This window comes from Sceloporus undulatus, chromosome 1, assembly GCF_019175285.1.
Source record: "Sceloporus undulatus isolate JIND9_A2432 ecotype Alabama chromosome 1, SceUnd_v1.1, whole genome shotgun sequence".
NCBI lineage: Eukaryota > Metazoa > Chordata > Lepidosauria > Squamata > Phrynosomatidae > Sceloporus > Sceloporus undulatus.
Window position 1 is genome coordinate 237,946,730 of NC_056522.1, and position 15,854 is coordinate 237,962,583.

A 15,854-nucleotide genomic window follows, 5' to 3' on the forward strand; every position below is an offset into this window, starting at 1 on the left:
AATGTGTTGGTTATCACATTTAAAGCCCTAAATGGATTGGGTCCAACCTATCTCCAGGACTGCCTCCTTCTGTACAATCCACCCCACACCATCAGGTCCCCTGGGAGGAATCTGCTGTAACCTTTAAAAACTAGACTGTCTGCAACCGCCTAGAGGACCTTTTTGGCCATCGCTCCCAGATTACGGAATGGCCTGCCGGATGACATCCATCATATTACCACCTTGAACAACTTTTAAAAAGCTGTTAAGATGGATGTCTTCCGGCAGGCCTTTCCTGAATAGATACCCAGCCACCAAAAGAAGACCCCACTAGTTAACCTTTGATTGGCTACAATTACCATCTATCTGTTATTATTGCTACTGTTTTTAAGTATGTTTTAATTGTAATTGGTTTAATTGTATTTTAAGGGGCGGGCTGCATTGGGGGGGGTTATGTTATGGAATGTATATTTTAATGCTGTAAGCCACCTCGGTTGTGTTGCACTGAGGGGCGGGATATAAATAAATTTTATTATTATTATTAATGGAGGAAACCTCAGCAGAGCACCTTTCTTTTCAGAGAACCACTGTGCAAGAACCATTAAATCTGCCTACGTCACTAGAGACATTATTCTTATTCCATATAGTTAACCACATGGCACCACAGCCTATGGATTTCGCTTTCACATGGTAAGAATAACAAAGCTTTTGCATAAACTGGGGATTTGGGAAGCCCACCAAACATGATGGATTAAATTTTGTAAATAAAGAGGAGGAAAAAGAATTACAATTTGTTTTAGCTGTTGCTGATGTAATGCTTAAACCAAGTACAGTACATCAAAGATGAGGAACAACATTAGCTTGGATTCCAAGGAAAATGAATCTGGAAAGGGTAAATAAGTTCTACCTCAAACCATCCTGACATGTGGACAAGGGAAAAAAAGAGAAAATTTGGCTTGCAAACTCTTTGATGGATGTCCTTTGCTTCAGAGGAGACAAGGAGAGACCAGGAGGTTTGGATGTCTTAAGAACAGTTTTTGAGCAAAAAAACCCCCCTCAAACACTAAAAAATATTAAATTGAGAGGGGTATCTGAGGGCTTCTAAGGCCACACTTAGAGGTCCCAAGGGCTATATGTGGACTAAGGGCTGCACTTTCTAACCCCTGATACAGCCTATGGATGCCAGTGTTGTTTTTTCTTGTAGGCAACAATAGACTTGGAGACAGTGAGGAATCATTTCTCTCTCTTGTTTAGACATTTCTGTCTCCTAAACTTAATATCCTTGTTTTAGGAATCTAAAACATCTATCCAGAGAACTCTCTTTATGAACATATTACCAGCATTACTACCAAACTATCACCCACCCATCAAGACTTCATAGAACTCACTTTAGGCTGAAGCTTGCACGAGGCTATGACATGTTCTTTGAATAACTCTCAGCAAAGAAAGTGACATTTTTAAAAATCCAGGAATAGCACTCTAGTGATCCTCAAAATGCCCTGTTACTCCCTGGAGTGTTCTTTTCATATGGCTTCCACTTGTGGAAATCCTTTTGAGAAATGTTCTTACTCATTATTTTATGAATAACAAGCTAGTAGCACTTTTTTATTTTTAACTTTAAAAAAAGCCTGATTTTTTTTTAAAAGTGGGCACATCATAGCCATCTCAGAGAGACAGGTAGATATACATACAGACACATAGCGCTAATATGTTAACAGTAATATTAAACTATGAAGGAATGGACACTATCAGCTTGTTGCTTTAAAAAGCAAGACATTTCAGGAAATGTTGTTATGCATAACATGTTTCTTCCAAGCTCAGGATGGAGAAATGATCAAGTAAAAGTTGTAAAGTTTTATTTGCAGTGAAGAAACAAGGGCTGCATCCACACTGCAGAAATAATCCAGTTTGACACCTATTTAACTGCCATGGGTCAGTGCTAAGGAATTCTGGGAATTGTAGTTTGTTGTGGCATCAGAGCTCTCTGACAGAGAAGGCTGAATCTCTCACAAAACTGTAATTCCCACAATTCCACAGCATTGAGCCATGACAATTAATGTTTATTATTATTTATTTATGCAGTGCAGATGCAGCCAAGGTTATTTTGGACTGCAACTACACAATCAGTGTATAACCCACAGTACTCACCTATGCCCTAAGTTAATACACAAGTAGAGCAGCAAGATAAAGTTGTAGAGGTTTTACTTTGGTATGCCTTTACATTTGAAGGCGTGGTTTTATGTGCATCCCTGCCTTCTTTTACAGAGTAAATTATGTAACAAGGAAGTAGACCAAGTCAATCTTATCTACAACTTTTTAACACAGTCTCAAAGGTACTACAAGATCCCTTTGCATAATGATTAGTGTAACCCCACTGATGAAGGAAGGGTGGACAGCAGATGTGTTTTAGGAAAGTATATGTACAATGCATTCCTCTGTCAAGTTCTTCCCTTCACACTGCAAAATAAGTTCCTCTCTGATGTCTTATCCTTGCAATCTTACAAATACATCTTGGTAGTGAGGTCTGCATTAGATAACAAAACGTCTAAGAAACTGTTTTTGCACTTTTGAGATCAGCCAAAGGCTGGGGCTACTCAGGATGATAATCTAAGCATTTCTTGTTCAAGAAAATCATTGGTTGAATTTCTTAAAACACTACGTTTTAATTATGCACGTGCATTTATCAAACTACATGTGTTTCTTGTCTTACCTGGTATCAGGTTGTTTGTGTTACAAGCAATAGCTTTGTATATGGACAATGTTAATGTAATTGTAACTGTCATTGCTTTGTGCATTTAATTTCCCTCTGATCTCACTGTTTACAATCCCTGTGGCCCACAATATGGTGACTATATGTATACATGAAATTTTAGCTAACACTTCATGTATGAAAACTCATACTTTTATAACATCATCATAATTTATTATGGTCCATAGACCCAAAATTTAAGCATTCAAACTTTTATAACACTGTTGGTCCTTAAGTGCTTCAGGATTCTTCATTGTCTTTCCTGAAAAACCTTAACACAGCAATTGGTAAATCAGAATAGTAATATGAGATTATCATTTTCAAAATGATTCTATATGAAGAGCCTGTCTCTGTTTCCATACTGTTACTATTATTATTTAATTGTCAGCATTGTTGTATTTAATTGCTATTTTAATTTTTAATTGTTGTGGCCTTCATCAATGAAATTACACAAGAAAGGCATGATAAAATTTTTCAAATAAATCAAGAAATCAGTAAATTGAATATTCACCATTTGTAATGTTATTTTTGTTGGTGGCCTTGAACTGAAATTGCAACTTGATTAATAATGAGGGAATGTCCTATTTTTGTACTTATGTCATGCAAAACCCACACCAGCCTAGACCAAGGAAGCTGGTTACTACAGTTGATGCTTAATCAAAACTTAATTATTATAATCCAAGATGAGAAAAGTATAGTTTTCCAGGTGCTGATGGACTGCAACTCCTAAAATCCCATACCACTGATTCTGCTAGCTAGGACTCATAGGTGTTTCAGTACAACGATGCTTCAAGGACCCACCTCTTCTTTCATTTCTTACTGGACTTTTTCATACAACGGTTGAAAACAGGAATTAGAGTAGGATAGCAGTATCTGTGGCTGTACTTCATCACATGACTCTGTGTCTGTCCAGTAGCTGGTCTGTAGTCCATTCATTGCTGAAGTGCTTTTTCTCATTGATGGAACCCCATCAAAGCCTCCCAATCCTGCTACATTTCCACTTTGATTCACAGTGTGATAAGTTCCTCTGCCTCATATCAATTCTGATATGCAGGAAGTCACATGGTATCAATAGGCATGATTATGCTCCTCTTCCCCCCCCTCCCTTGCTATTCCTGCGAAAGCTCTTTTTCTTTCTTCCTTTAAAAAAAAACACTTTTATTTCTTTACTTTTACTTAATGGATTGCCATGATCACAAGGTTGAGCTAAAAATAAAAACAAATAATAATAAATACAGATGAAAAGGCATGCTGGGAAGGGGTTAGGGCAGGGAGGTGAGGCTATGGAGGCATGCAGAAGACAGAGACCCGGACAGAAGCAGCACTATTGCACTTTTGAAGTATTTTGTACAATAATGAGTGTCCCCAATATGGTATGTTTGCATATACTACACAAATGATATTTGGGTGTTTTACAAGCCTGGTATGATGAAGTCCTAGATCTTATAAAAAGCCAACCTTCTCTTCCAAGACTTGTATCTTACTCCAGCCTCAGTATTTCCACTGATGGGAAAAGGGAGAGCAAGTGTGGATTCATAACCCCAATTCATAACCTGCCATGTTTCCTTCTTCTCACTATTAAGCTCCACTCCCATATGTGGAAATGGGGAGGAAAGTATATAAGGTGCTACTGTGTAAGGCAACTCAGGGAGACATAGTTTTAACTAGCTACTTTTCTATCTAGCAGCTATATGAATCATAGCCAAATTAAAACACTAATGCTGTGCTTTTATAACAATACACTTTTTTGTGTTTTTCTGCACTCTTAAGATGGCTCCTAGCCTTTGCCGGGATGACACCTCTCTTTCTTCTAAGACAAGGATTAACCTGAAGATTTGGTTATTTAAACGTATTTATAGATGTTTTCAATCTTACAAACAAGTGAATAATTTTGCAGAACAAAAAAGCCCATCAAAAATGCAAGCTAAATGGTAGGAAAAGAAGCTCACCTTATAAGAAGTCACATTTTGTACCAGACAAAATGAAAACAGTGAGCATCTGAATGCAGGAATGCTGAGTAAGGAAGTGCAAATGGTAAGTGGGAGTATAGCAGTGCAAATATAAGTGGGAACTTTCACCTCCTTTTTGATTTGTTGCATGTTGAATTGTTTGGGCACAATTTTTGGTGACATATCTTTTTAATGTGAATTTTGCAGCTTACTGGCCAAATAGGATCAGCACTGGCTGGTGGTAAATTCTTCAGCTGCTAGGAGGAGGGAGGCCTTTGGTTGTTCCATGAATCCTGCACCTCTCATCTGATAGCATGTATTTAGCCAGTGGACTGTATGCCCCATGCCCTCACTGTTTCCTGCAGGTCCTGCCCTGCTCCATCCTTCTAAGTCTCAGAATCTAAGGCAAGGAAGGGAAAAAAAACCCCACCTTTTCTCACCACTCAGTCATTGGGTGTACTGTTAATAGAGTCTCCCACCTGTTGGTGTTACTGTTTAATGCTAACTCCATTTACCATAAAACCTCAGTTATACTGTGGGTGAAGGTGACAACATGCCATTTATTACCGAGAGAGAACAGCTGGGTAAACTAATAAAGCTGTTCACTAGCACTAAATCCAGCAGCTGGACTGCTTGGTGGAGCAGTCCACGATAAGCATGGACTGGGCTGTAGCCCAGTTTAAGGAACAGCAATGGCTGCCAATATGCTGTCAAATCAGATCCAAACTTTTATTTTTGATTTATGATGCCCAATGACATGGGACTAGTTTATCTCAGGAAGTGTCTTACCTGATATTTTCCTACTGGGTGGGATCAATAGGAGAATCATAGAAACAAAGAATCATAAAGTTGGAAGAGACCACAAGGGCCATCCAGTCCATCTCCCTGCTAGGCAGGAAATCTAAATCAAAGCATCCCCAACAGATGGCCATCTAGCCTCTGTTTAAAGACCTCTAAGGAAGGAGACTCCACTACACTCCGAGGGAGTTTGTTCCACTATCGAACAGCCCTTACTGTTAGGAAGTTCCTCCTAATGTTGAGGTGGAATCTCTTTTCCTGGAGCTTGCATCCATTGCTCCGGGTCCTAGTCTCTGGAGCAGCAGAAAAAGAAGTTAGCTCCCTCCTCAATATGACATCCCTTCAAGTATTTAAACAGGGCTATCATATCACCCCTTAACCTTCTCTTCTCCAGGCTAAACATCCACATGGTGCTACAGTCATCAGTTATCTACCTGGAAATGCCTTGGAAGAAAGGAACTTAACTGTAATAGCACCAACTGCTAAGAACAACCTTTTTTTTGCTCCATGTTGAGAACTCAACTTGTTTTAATGGGCACATCCTGATCATTAATACTGGGAGCCTACAGCACTGATTGGGTAGTTTACTTACTGCAAACTGTTTAGATTCACAATAGTGTTTTCTCTGTGTGTGAGAGAGTGTGCGCGCTCAGTTGACTTATGTGAACCCTCATGAATTTCATAGGGTTTTGTTAAGCAAGGAATATGCGGAGGTGGTTTTTCCAGTTCCTTCTTCTAAAATATAGCCTACAACACCTGGTATCCACTGGCAGACTCCCATCCAAGGACTAAACAGAGCTGACTGCTTGGCTTGTTTTACTGGTTTTAATTTTCTGTACTATTCTGTCTTCCATTCTGCTTCAGATACTGTATTTGTTAATATGCAATGGCACTGAAATGCTCTTAAAAATGGTGGAGGCTCCTGTGTCTGTGTGGAAGCAAGTCCACTTGAGGTTTCAGCCTGGACTCAAAAGGAATTATGCAAAGGCACTGATCCCATGGTTGGAATAATACCTTAAATGTTCAAACTAAAACCTGGAGCAGTTTACCAGACAAATGACATGGAAAACATCAGTTGCCATGATAAATAAATAAATAAATAAATCTGGAACCTAAACATCCAGAACACCTATAAAGGTAAACATTTATACATTTACTACAATATAATTACTAAAGCAAAACATTTGCAAAAATGGTCTCAAAGAAAAGAAAAAAGAAGCTCAGTTAAATTTTGTGCTGAATCTAAACAAGGCAATTATCTGACCTCACTAACAATTGCATTATCTTTGGAGGATCAAACTACCACTACTTTATTGGCAGGAAAAGAAACCAATAACACTTGAGTGACATATGTCACATGTCAGGTATAAACACAACACCATCCCCACACAAAGCACTCATTCAGGCATTTTAAAAACCAAACCCAAATCAATCCCAGTATCTCAAAGGCTATGGGCATAAATGCCAAACACCAAATTCTCATCAAGGTGTACTAAAAAGAAAAAGAAAAAACACAAAACCCAATTACCTGGATCTAAAAACTGATATTTTAAAATATTACATCTCTGTCATTGCTTTTGTGTGATACTTCTGAGGCCACTGATATATACAGAGGAATATTTGGACAAAAGGGGGCAGGAAGAATCACATACAGACTCCCTTCCTGTTCAAATCAAAAGGCAACTCTAAAAAATGCATTTAATGAAAACTAAATTCAAATCACCTCAGGCATTCCTCTATATGAGTTTTCTCAACATTTTTACCATGAAGGATATCTTTAAATGATTTTCATCTCAGGGAACCCCTGCATGAAATTTATTATACCTAAAGCTTAAAAAATAGTTTTAACACCCACACTCACCCCAATTACAACATCTCTGGTGAAGAAATCCTGATCTGTAGCATGGAGTTCTGAATCCAATTGCATTACTAGAGTTTCAGAATGACAGACCTTACACAAAAGCAATATTCTATACCTTACTGTGCAAGTGGTTCCCATTTTTTTCTGGTTGCACAAAGACAATCACTTTTGTGGCTGTGAAATGTCATGTTAACTACATCACTGCAGCTTTTCACCTTTTCAAAGATTAAATTGGATTTAGGCTTCAGAATACAGATTCTGGGCACACCGCTTCACTCATGCTCCTAAAAGTATTCTTTCCCCAAGCAACTGCTTGAGTGACTTATGTTTCCAGGTTGTATCTGTTAATCCACCCTTGTCTCTCTGGTGTCTTCCTGCCTGACCTTCTGCCTCTGTCTGCTATTCCCTAGCATAAGCAACACATATTGTAAGGACAACATTGGCAAGAAAAGTCCTTTCTATTTTGCACTGCAGCAGACAAAAATGTCACTCATTTGTGAGATCAGTTTATATCATATAGATTGCAGGTGATTCCCTCTTACTTGGAGCTCATAGGCCAATAAATAAAAGATGAGCATGGCTCCAATTTATGGAGTGAATTAATTCTAGAATTGCTATCCTTCTGTGCTGTTAGAGCAGCAACTGCTAATATCCCCTTGGAAGGGACACATATATACTATACAACAGTGAAACTCTTTGCTGGTATATAAACAACCTACTGTATAATTTCTCAGGGAAAGTTAAGAAACCCAGTGAAGTTTAGCCACTCCGAAAAAAAATAAGACTTCAATTTTCTTTGTTTGCTCACCCTTTCATGTTTCAGATTCACACAACTAGAATTAATAGTGTTACTTCTTTTCAATAATAAATCCTACCTTGTCACTGTCCACTGTATTCTGGGAAGTCCTGGATGCAATTGAAATTGTATCAGGCTGACTGCTTCCATCTCCTTGACTGTCAGCATCTTCTCCTCCCTCTCTGCATGGAAAGAACAAGAAACTTTCGTCAATGAACTTGCAAACAGCTCAGATAGTATGTGAAGGAGTCAGTTGCTCATCTGAGCACACATGTATTACAACTGAATCTGTAATTTAGAATGATGATGTCACCTTTACCATGAGATTAACACATAATAACCATGTTTGCTCTTTGAAATTGGCTGTCTCGGGCTTATACAACGACAGCAACATATCTCAAAATAGCTCTGTAATGAGTGTGGCAGGCCAGTGCCCCATTCATCTTGGATTTCTCAGTTAACCAAACCCAGCCATCTAAATTATAGCCTTGGTGTTTTGCAAAACTGGTGTCAATTGCCAAGAGTTATTTCTTAGTTTTCACATTTCAGTAATTTAAATTTGGAGGTCCTATTAATTTTTATTATATGAGACAAAATATGAGCATTTTAAAATTATTCTTCCATTGGTGTATTTCCTGTACTTTGCAAAGGTCTGGAATATTTCCTATCCTTCCCTCCAGTTCATCTCTGTGTAGGTTATATGCTTGCACAATGATAAACTGAGACTAATAATTATGTTGAGACCCAGGGCAATTGGATCTTCTAAGATCTGCTCTCATTAACACAATGTAATTTCTGTCAACTGTTTCCCAATATAGGCCTAGAAACATGAGGATATCTAGGGAAAGTCTTTTTCTTTTTTCTTTTTTGTAGAAATATGTTTGTCCCATGGTTTTTACAGTGCAGTGCCTAGAAGTCATATATTCTGGAGCAAATTCAAAATGTCCAAGCCTTTGCCTTATCCTGAAACCTTAAATATAGGTTGCATCCATACTGCAGAAATAATCCAGTTTGACACCACTTTAACCTCCATGGCTAAATGCTATGGAATTCTAGGAATTAAAGTATTATGAGACATTTAGCTTTCCCTGTCAGAGTGCTCTGGTGCCACAACAAATTACAGTTCCCAGAATTCCATAGCATTGAGATATGGCAGTTACAGTGGTGTCAAACTGGATTATTTCGGCAGTATGGATTCAGCCATAGTCTACTTTAGGGCCAAAATGGTACAAAACTACTTTTCTCTCACTATGTTCATAGTTAAAGTATCATTTTAGTTAACAATGAAATGACATAACATAGCTATTATCAGTGTCAAGTTGCAGGCATAGCTTTCAAGCCAAAGGCCCCAAAGAGGCATAGTAGGAGGTTGAATTGGATGACCCTTGTGGTCTCTTTCTACTGAATGATTCTCTGAAATATAATGAAGACACATCATGTTCATTACATATAACATCATTATATATGTTCTATCCTGGGATAATCCTCCACAGTCTACTAGATCTAACAGAGATTTCCCTTATCCCAAGAGAATTCTTTTGAGATTTGAAATTAGGTCACAGTGAAACATTGCTTGTCACAGAGCAGACAGATGGGGTAAGATTGGATATTAAAATATAATACAGAGAAGAAGAAAATAAACCGAAGGAACTACTACTTCGCTTTAACCGAAGGAACTACTTCTTCTTCTTCTTCTTCTTCTTCTTCTTCTTCTTCTTTAAATTTCCACTCTTCCACACATTTACAATATCTTGCATTCCATATTTGTATATATCTTTACATCTTTACAAACAAAAATGTATGACCTTTATTATTCTCTTAAACTTTAACTAAATTTTTATTATTCCGCATAACCCTTTATACAATAAAGTATGTCATGCGTTCCCTATATAATATTTTCCAGTCTTCCCTAATCACTTGATTCCTAAGTAATCTACAACTTTTAAATATAAATCCCTACAATATAAATTGGCCTATATATGTGTCACTGCAAGAACCTTTGATTATGAATACAGAATAACTTATTATATAACATATTTCAGAATATTCTAATCCAAAAATATACGTTAAATTCAAACTAAATTAAATTAAATTATTGCCATATAATTCTATGCATTAGTCTTCTATATTTAAAACTGCTATCTTCCCACATTTCTCTTTCAATAACAATGTCATTTCTTTCCAGTGGTCCAAAATTTTGTGAAATGTTTCTTTTATTAATATAGTTAATTTGTCCATATTTATGATATCATAAAATCTTGTGAACCAAACATCTATTGAGAGTATGCTTTTTTTGACTGAAGGAATTTCATGGTAGTGGGGAACGGCCTCTTCAGTTTGTCCTGTCAGCAAATCCCATTGCCAGTGCCAATTTCTCCTTTCCTCCATCTTTTTAGTTCTTGCTTTAGTTCTATGGCTAGGGGCCTCCAGGACTGGCAATTTTGCATTAATACAATGTGAATTAATATTTTCCCTCCAAGACTCCTCCAAAATTGACTCTTACAAAACCAGAAATCAACTACTCCCAGTTTTAATAACTGTCCCAATGTGTGAGGATGATGCAGCCTGACGTGTATCTGTGCATGGAAAATTGTCCTCCAAATCCCCAGAACCCACCCTCCCAAGCCTTAAGTAACGAACTGATTTAAAAGGGATACATCTCACATGAAATTACTATGATTACCTCTTACTGTTGTTTCTTTGCTTCACTGGGGTCTTGGGAAGATGTATTGGCTCTTTCAAAGCTCCTTTTAAGTGTATAATCCTTTCCTGTATCACTTCCCGAATATTTTTTATCCATTCTTGTTTTGTTTCAATATTGGATGCCTAAAAATTTCGATAGAAAAAGCAGATGCAATGATGATATTTCTCCCATATGGGCCCATGCTTTAGTGTTTTGTTGTTGTTCCTTTCTCTGCATTAAGGAACTATGGATAAGCTGTCAAAAGTTCAGGTATCAACCATACTTCTCCAGCTACACTGGTGTGCAGAAAGTGTTGGAAATTATATATATCTATATATCTCAGGAGAAATGGAATGTTGTTCCATCACTAAGATTTCTCAGACAAAACATCTATAGTACGTGATTCTTGTTAAAATAAAATCAATCAGCAAAAACTTTTAATTTTCCCAGCTCAGTGGAAAATCACTAGAGTCAAGAAATCAAGTGATAATGGGCAGCAGTTCAAAGGAGAAAGATTATTATAAAGGAAAATTCCATATACTAGCTTCTCTTCTGCTAAAAGTATTGAACAGTGGATGTATCCCCAACTTCATACCATCCATACTGCAGACTATGTTATTTTAATCTCATGAGGTTTGGATTCGTATTGTGAATAATCTGCATCTTATTGCCTATTCATTGTAATGTTCCTTATTAGACATATGGGCCCTATACAGACAGGCCAAAATAAAGCTGCTTCAGGCCACTTTGGAGATATGGTGTTTCAATGATGCATGCGTCCTAAGAGTCAGGAAGCTGCACCAAAGCTGCACTCCAGCTCTTAGGACTGGAGCGTGGCTTTGGTGCAGCTACTGAACTCTTAGGACACATGTATCTTTTAAATAACATTCTTGCAAAGTGACTCGAAGCAGCTTTATTTTGGCCTGTCTGTATCATGCCACATATTGCCTTCTTGGAGCTCAGTGGAAGAGAAGTGACACACCAATCATTTTTGCACTTCTTTGTTGCTCTCAGACATCAACCCTGATACAGCACATAATGTTGCCAGATTCTGTGCAGCTGCAGTTAAAATTTGCCAGGCAATGACCTCCACAGTAGACTAGTACCAATTTTGTCTTGCTATACAAAGCTGTGTAATCTGAAAGGATATTTTAAATACTATTTTTATCCTGTGTTTTTAATCTTCTTTTATTCTGTATCCCCCTTGTATCTGTGTTGCTCTATGACCATAATAAAGAATCTATTCTATTCTATTCAGTGGAAGAGAAGGTGTTAATGGGATGATGCTCAATGGTCAGAGAAAAGGACAAAATCTAGTGATTTTCATCTGGGCTGAGCAAACTAAAGGTTGTTTTTTTTTAAAAAAATACTCTTTAAAAATTTTCTTTAAAAAATCTTACCCAGTTTTTACTTTAATCACATGAAACTATGTAAATGTAAATACATTTAGGCTATGCTTATGATGTTATAATTTAAAGGAATAATTTTAATTTTTCTAGTTGTTTATGTCACAAGTATTGTCATGCCATTCAGTGATATACAGGAATTATAATTTATAAGTAACAGTACAAAAAATATTACAAAGGATTCTGTATGGTGTGATATGGGAGGGGGTCAATGAGGAGTGACACCATGAGATCCCACAAAGTGATGCTAACCCTGGTGATGCCACTGTCTGTCAGAATTTATTTGGGCCACTTTAAACTGGCAGGTGTGACACCACTGCTCCAGTTCAATGAATCCACATTGGGTTTTACAGGAACTACTCCAGGTTGAACATCATCTATCTAAAGTGCTGAAACCTCTTTTCAGAATCAGTTCAGCACCTTGGATAGCTCCTGTTAACAAGGTCCTGTGAAAAATAGAATAGATATGGTAAATCCCAGCAAGGATTCATTGTTCCAAAGCAACAGGCCACCAACTTTCTCTGTATTATAGAGCTAACTGAACAATAATGGGAATCAAGTTGAGGAAAGAAACCTAGGTTAAAATTAGGAACAGGACAGAAACAGAGATGAGTCAATGATCATGACTAGAGATTTGGTAGACTTGAGAGCAGTCTGTCAAGTTTATAGTCAGAAAGGAAACTGTCATAGGGCCAAGAGCAGGAACCCAGAACCAAACAAAGGACAGTCTTGAAAACAATGATAATAACTGAGAATGAATATTAATGAAATAAGAAAAGGTGGAGGGGGTATAATGGAAAGAGGAATAAAGAAGAAATCTGGAAAAGAGAGAATCCAACAATTTTGTATAAAGATATTGAAGGGGGGTAGGAAGGAGGGGAGAAGAAAACTGTAAATATCTATGCTTATATGGAATAAAATAAAATTCTACAAAAAAGGAAAAGAGACCATTGCTAATTACCAGTGCCCAATGAACAGCTGAAGACAACTAGAGTAGTACACATAGACTAGGATGGATAATAAAGAATACATTGGTTAGAGTGGGAAATGAGCAGTGTCCTCATAGTTTTGTCTTAAGTGTGCAATAACTGAGATAAAACACTTGTTCAATGCGACATTAAAACTTAACACATTAACTATAGCAGAAGCTTTAATGGGCTGGAGTTCACTTTGTTAGATGTATGATGTGAAGCTGGCACTGCATTTATCTTTATCTCAATTTCCTGACTTTAGATCTGGTACCAAATAGATTGGTTACAAACACAAACACAAAAACATCAACAATAAATTAAATATCTACAGTGAATTCTGGAGGTATGCACTAGCAATAACAGGTATAAGAGTGATAAAAAGATACAGTCTGAATTCAACTGATAAAGCATCCAACATTAAAATTCTCCTTCGAGATTCAATTGCTACTTGTTTTACAGTGAATGATAGCTTTCTACTTGTGTCCAACCATTGCCAGAAATCAATGTACTGAAAACAGAGAAAATAAAACCACAGACTCACTTTCAGCACTGTTTTGTTATCTGAAGAGGGAGTCCTCCCAGACCATAAGGCAAATTTACAAGGATCTCCTTCCACATGTTCAGTCACTCCCAGTTCTGAGGTCTGTTTGAAAGGAAAGATGGTTTGGAATCAATACTTTCAAATGATTTAGAATTAATGCCAAGGAGGAGCTTACAGCTTGTGTTATCTTGTACTTTCATATAATAAATTTAATTTCCCCAGTGTGTTTGGTACTTTGCATGCCAGGATAAATAAAATAAAATACAACTAGTTTTGATGGCTATAACCATGCAGTTACATCTTCCCAATGTGGTACAAGAGGATGCACACCCTTATTCCTACACACACAGGCACATGTAGAAAGATCAAAGAACTTTTCAGTCAATGAAGGCATAATGAAATGGTATTTCAAAAGTAATGCAACAAGTGGGAATATAGATTAAAATGCTGTATGTATATAATAAGGAACACTTTAGTTAGTTTTAAAGTTAATTTTAAAGAAAATTTTAGAGTGGATTTTTAAAATTTTTATACCATATTCTTTTCAAGCCATTTTTTTCACAAACAGAAAACATGGAAAAGCAAGATGCAACATAATGACTCATTAAACTAATTTTGAAATGACAATGGCCTACTTCTGTGGGCTTAGGATAAGTTAAACAGTGAGTTTATTTTGAACAATAACATTTCCAGGTCTGGCAAAGGCCCTAAAGCCTATAAAATGTCGATGCTAGCAGACATACCAGTAATTTGTTCTTGTAAACATATTTAGTGTGTCCTGCAGAATCTTTGATCTCTTTGCTAAAAACTAGAGAGATTTCAAAGAGAAATAAGTGCCTTTCACGGCCCTTTCGAATGAGAGACTTGGGGTCCCACACTTGGAATGAATCCTGAAGAATCAGTTCTCCTTGAACATCTAAGTTTTCATCAAATCCTAGAAATAAAAATAAATAAATAAATAGATGAAATAAAAATATAACAATGACAAAGACAGAAAAAAATGAAGCTTCTTCTGTAGAGAAGTACCAAAAATAAGGGAAGGGAGCAAGTTAGGGGGAAAATAAAGGAAGAGGGCTGGAATCCTATTGGAACATGACACAAATATAAAAACAATTGTGTAAGTGGTTCACTTTGTCAGAAGTCATGTTGCCTAGTGCATCCAATCATTTTGAAAAACCACATTCAGCTGTCTCTCTCAGTTTTAACTCGGTGGGCATGGAGCCAGTGGCATCACTGAGATGGTGCAGGGGGTGCGGACTGCACTAGGAGACCCCCCCCACACACACACACAAACAGGAGGGTGACAGCCTGGTGGTGTCCTTGTCCCGCTGTGGAAGAGAGGTCAGTGAGCTCCCTATGGCTTTGTCACTGGTCCGACTCTCTCCCTGGAGAGGGAGCTGGGCTAGTGCCTAAGCAGAAGGGGGACAGGGCACTCCATTATTTATGGGATGGAGTATCTGCAAAAAGCAGCTACTTACCTAGGAAAACTCTTCCCCATAAAGAAAACCACTATTTCTTCTGTTTCACTATTTCACCTCTATGCATTTATATATGTATTAGCATTGTTCTTCCACAGTTTGCTTACCTTCCAGCATGCTGACATGCATGGCATCATTAGCTTTCTTAGGGACACTGAGCATCACTTCCAAACCATCCTTGAGTTCTCCTTTTCCTTCTTCACAGCACGTTAAAAGCTCCTGAGGAGAAACATAAAGTAAAGCAAAATGTAGTCCAAGATTAGACTTTTGGTTGCAGCTAATCAGCATATTTATTGAGGAACTAGGAGCAGGGGTAGGTACCTTTTTGGAGTAAAATAATGTTGATACAAAATCAAGAGTATACCCTCCATTTCCTTATGTGTGTGTACCTTCAAGTTGCCTGTCAACTTATGGTGACCCCATTAATTTCATAGGGTTTTCTTAGGCAAGGAATACTTGGAGGTGTTTTTCCAGTTTCTTCCACTGAAATATAGCTTACAGCACCTGGTATTACTTGACAATCTCCCATCCAAGCACTAACCAGGGCTAACCCAATTCTGCACTTCTGAAAAATTTATGATACAGCTTTGCGCTTTAAAAACAGATTTCTGCTATGTTTTAAAAACCCAAAACTGCATCAGTT

General features: G+C 37.5%; 1 protein-coding gene across 1 annotated transcript in view; it reads right to left on the bottom strand.

Annotated features, from left to right (window-relative positions):
• KALRN (kalirin RhoGEF kinase) overlaps positions 1–15,854 on the bottom strand; it is a 695,315-nt gene that overhangs the window by 141,035 nt on the left and 538,426 nt on the right. The window contains 5 exon segments of the mRNA XM_042446189.1: positions 8,212–8,314; positions 10,816–10,958; positions 13,734–13,835; positions 14,477–14,667; positions 15,319–15,430. Of these exon segments, the coding sequence (XP_042302123.1) occupies positions 8,212–8,314; positions 10,816–10,958; positions 13,734–13,835; positions 14,477–14,667; positions 15,319–15,430 (651 nt within the window).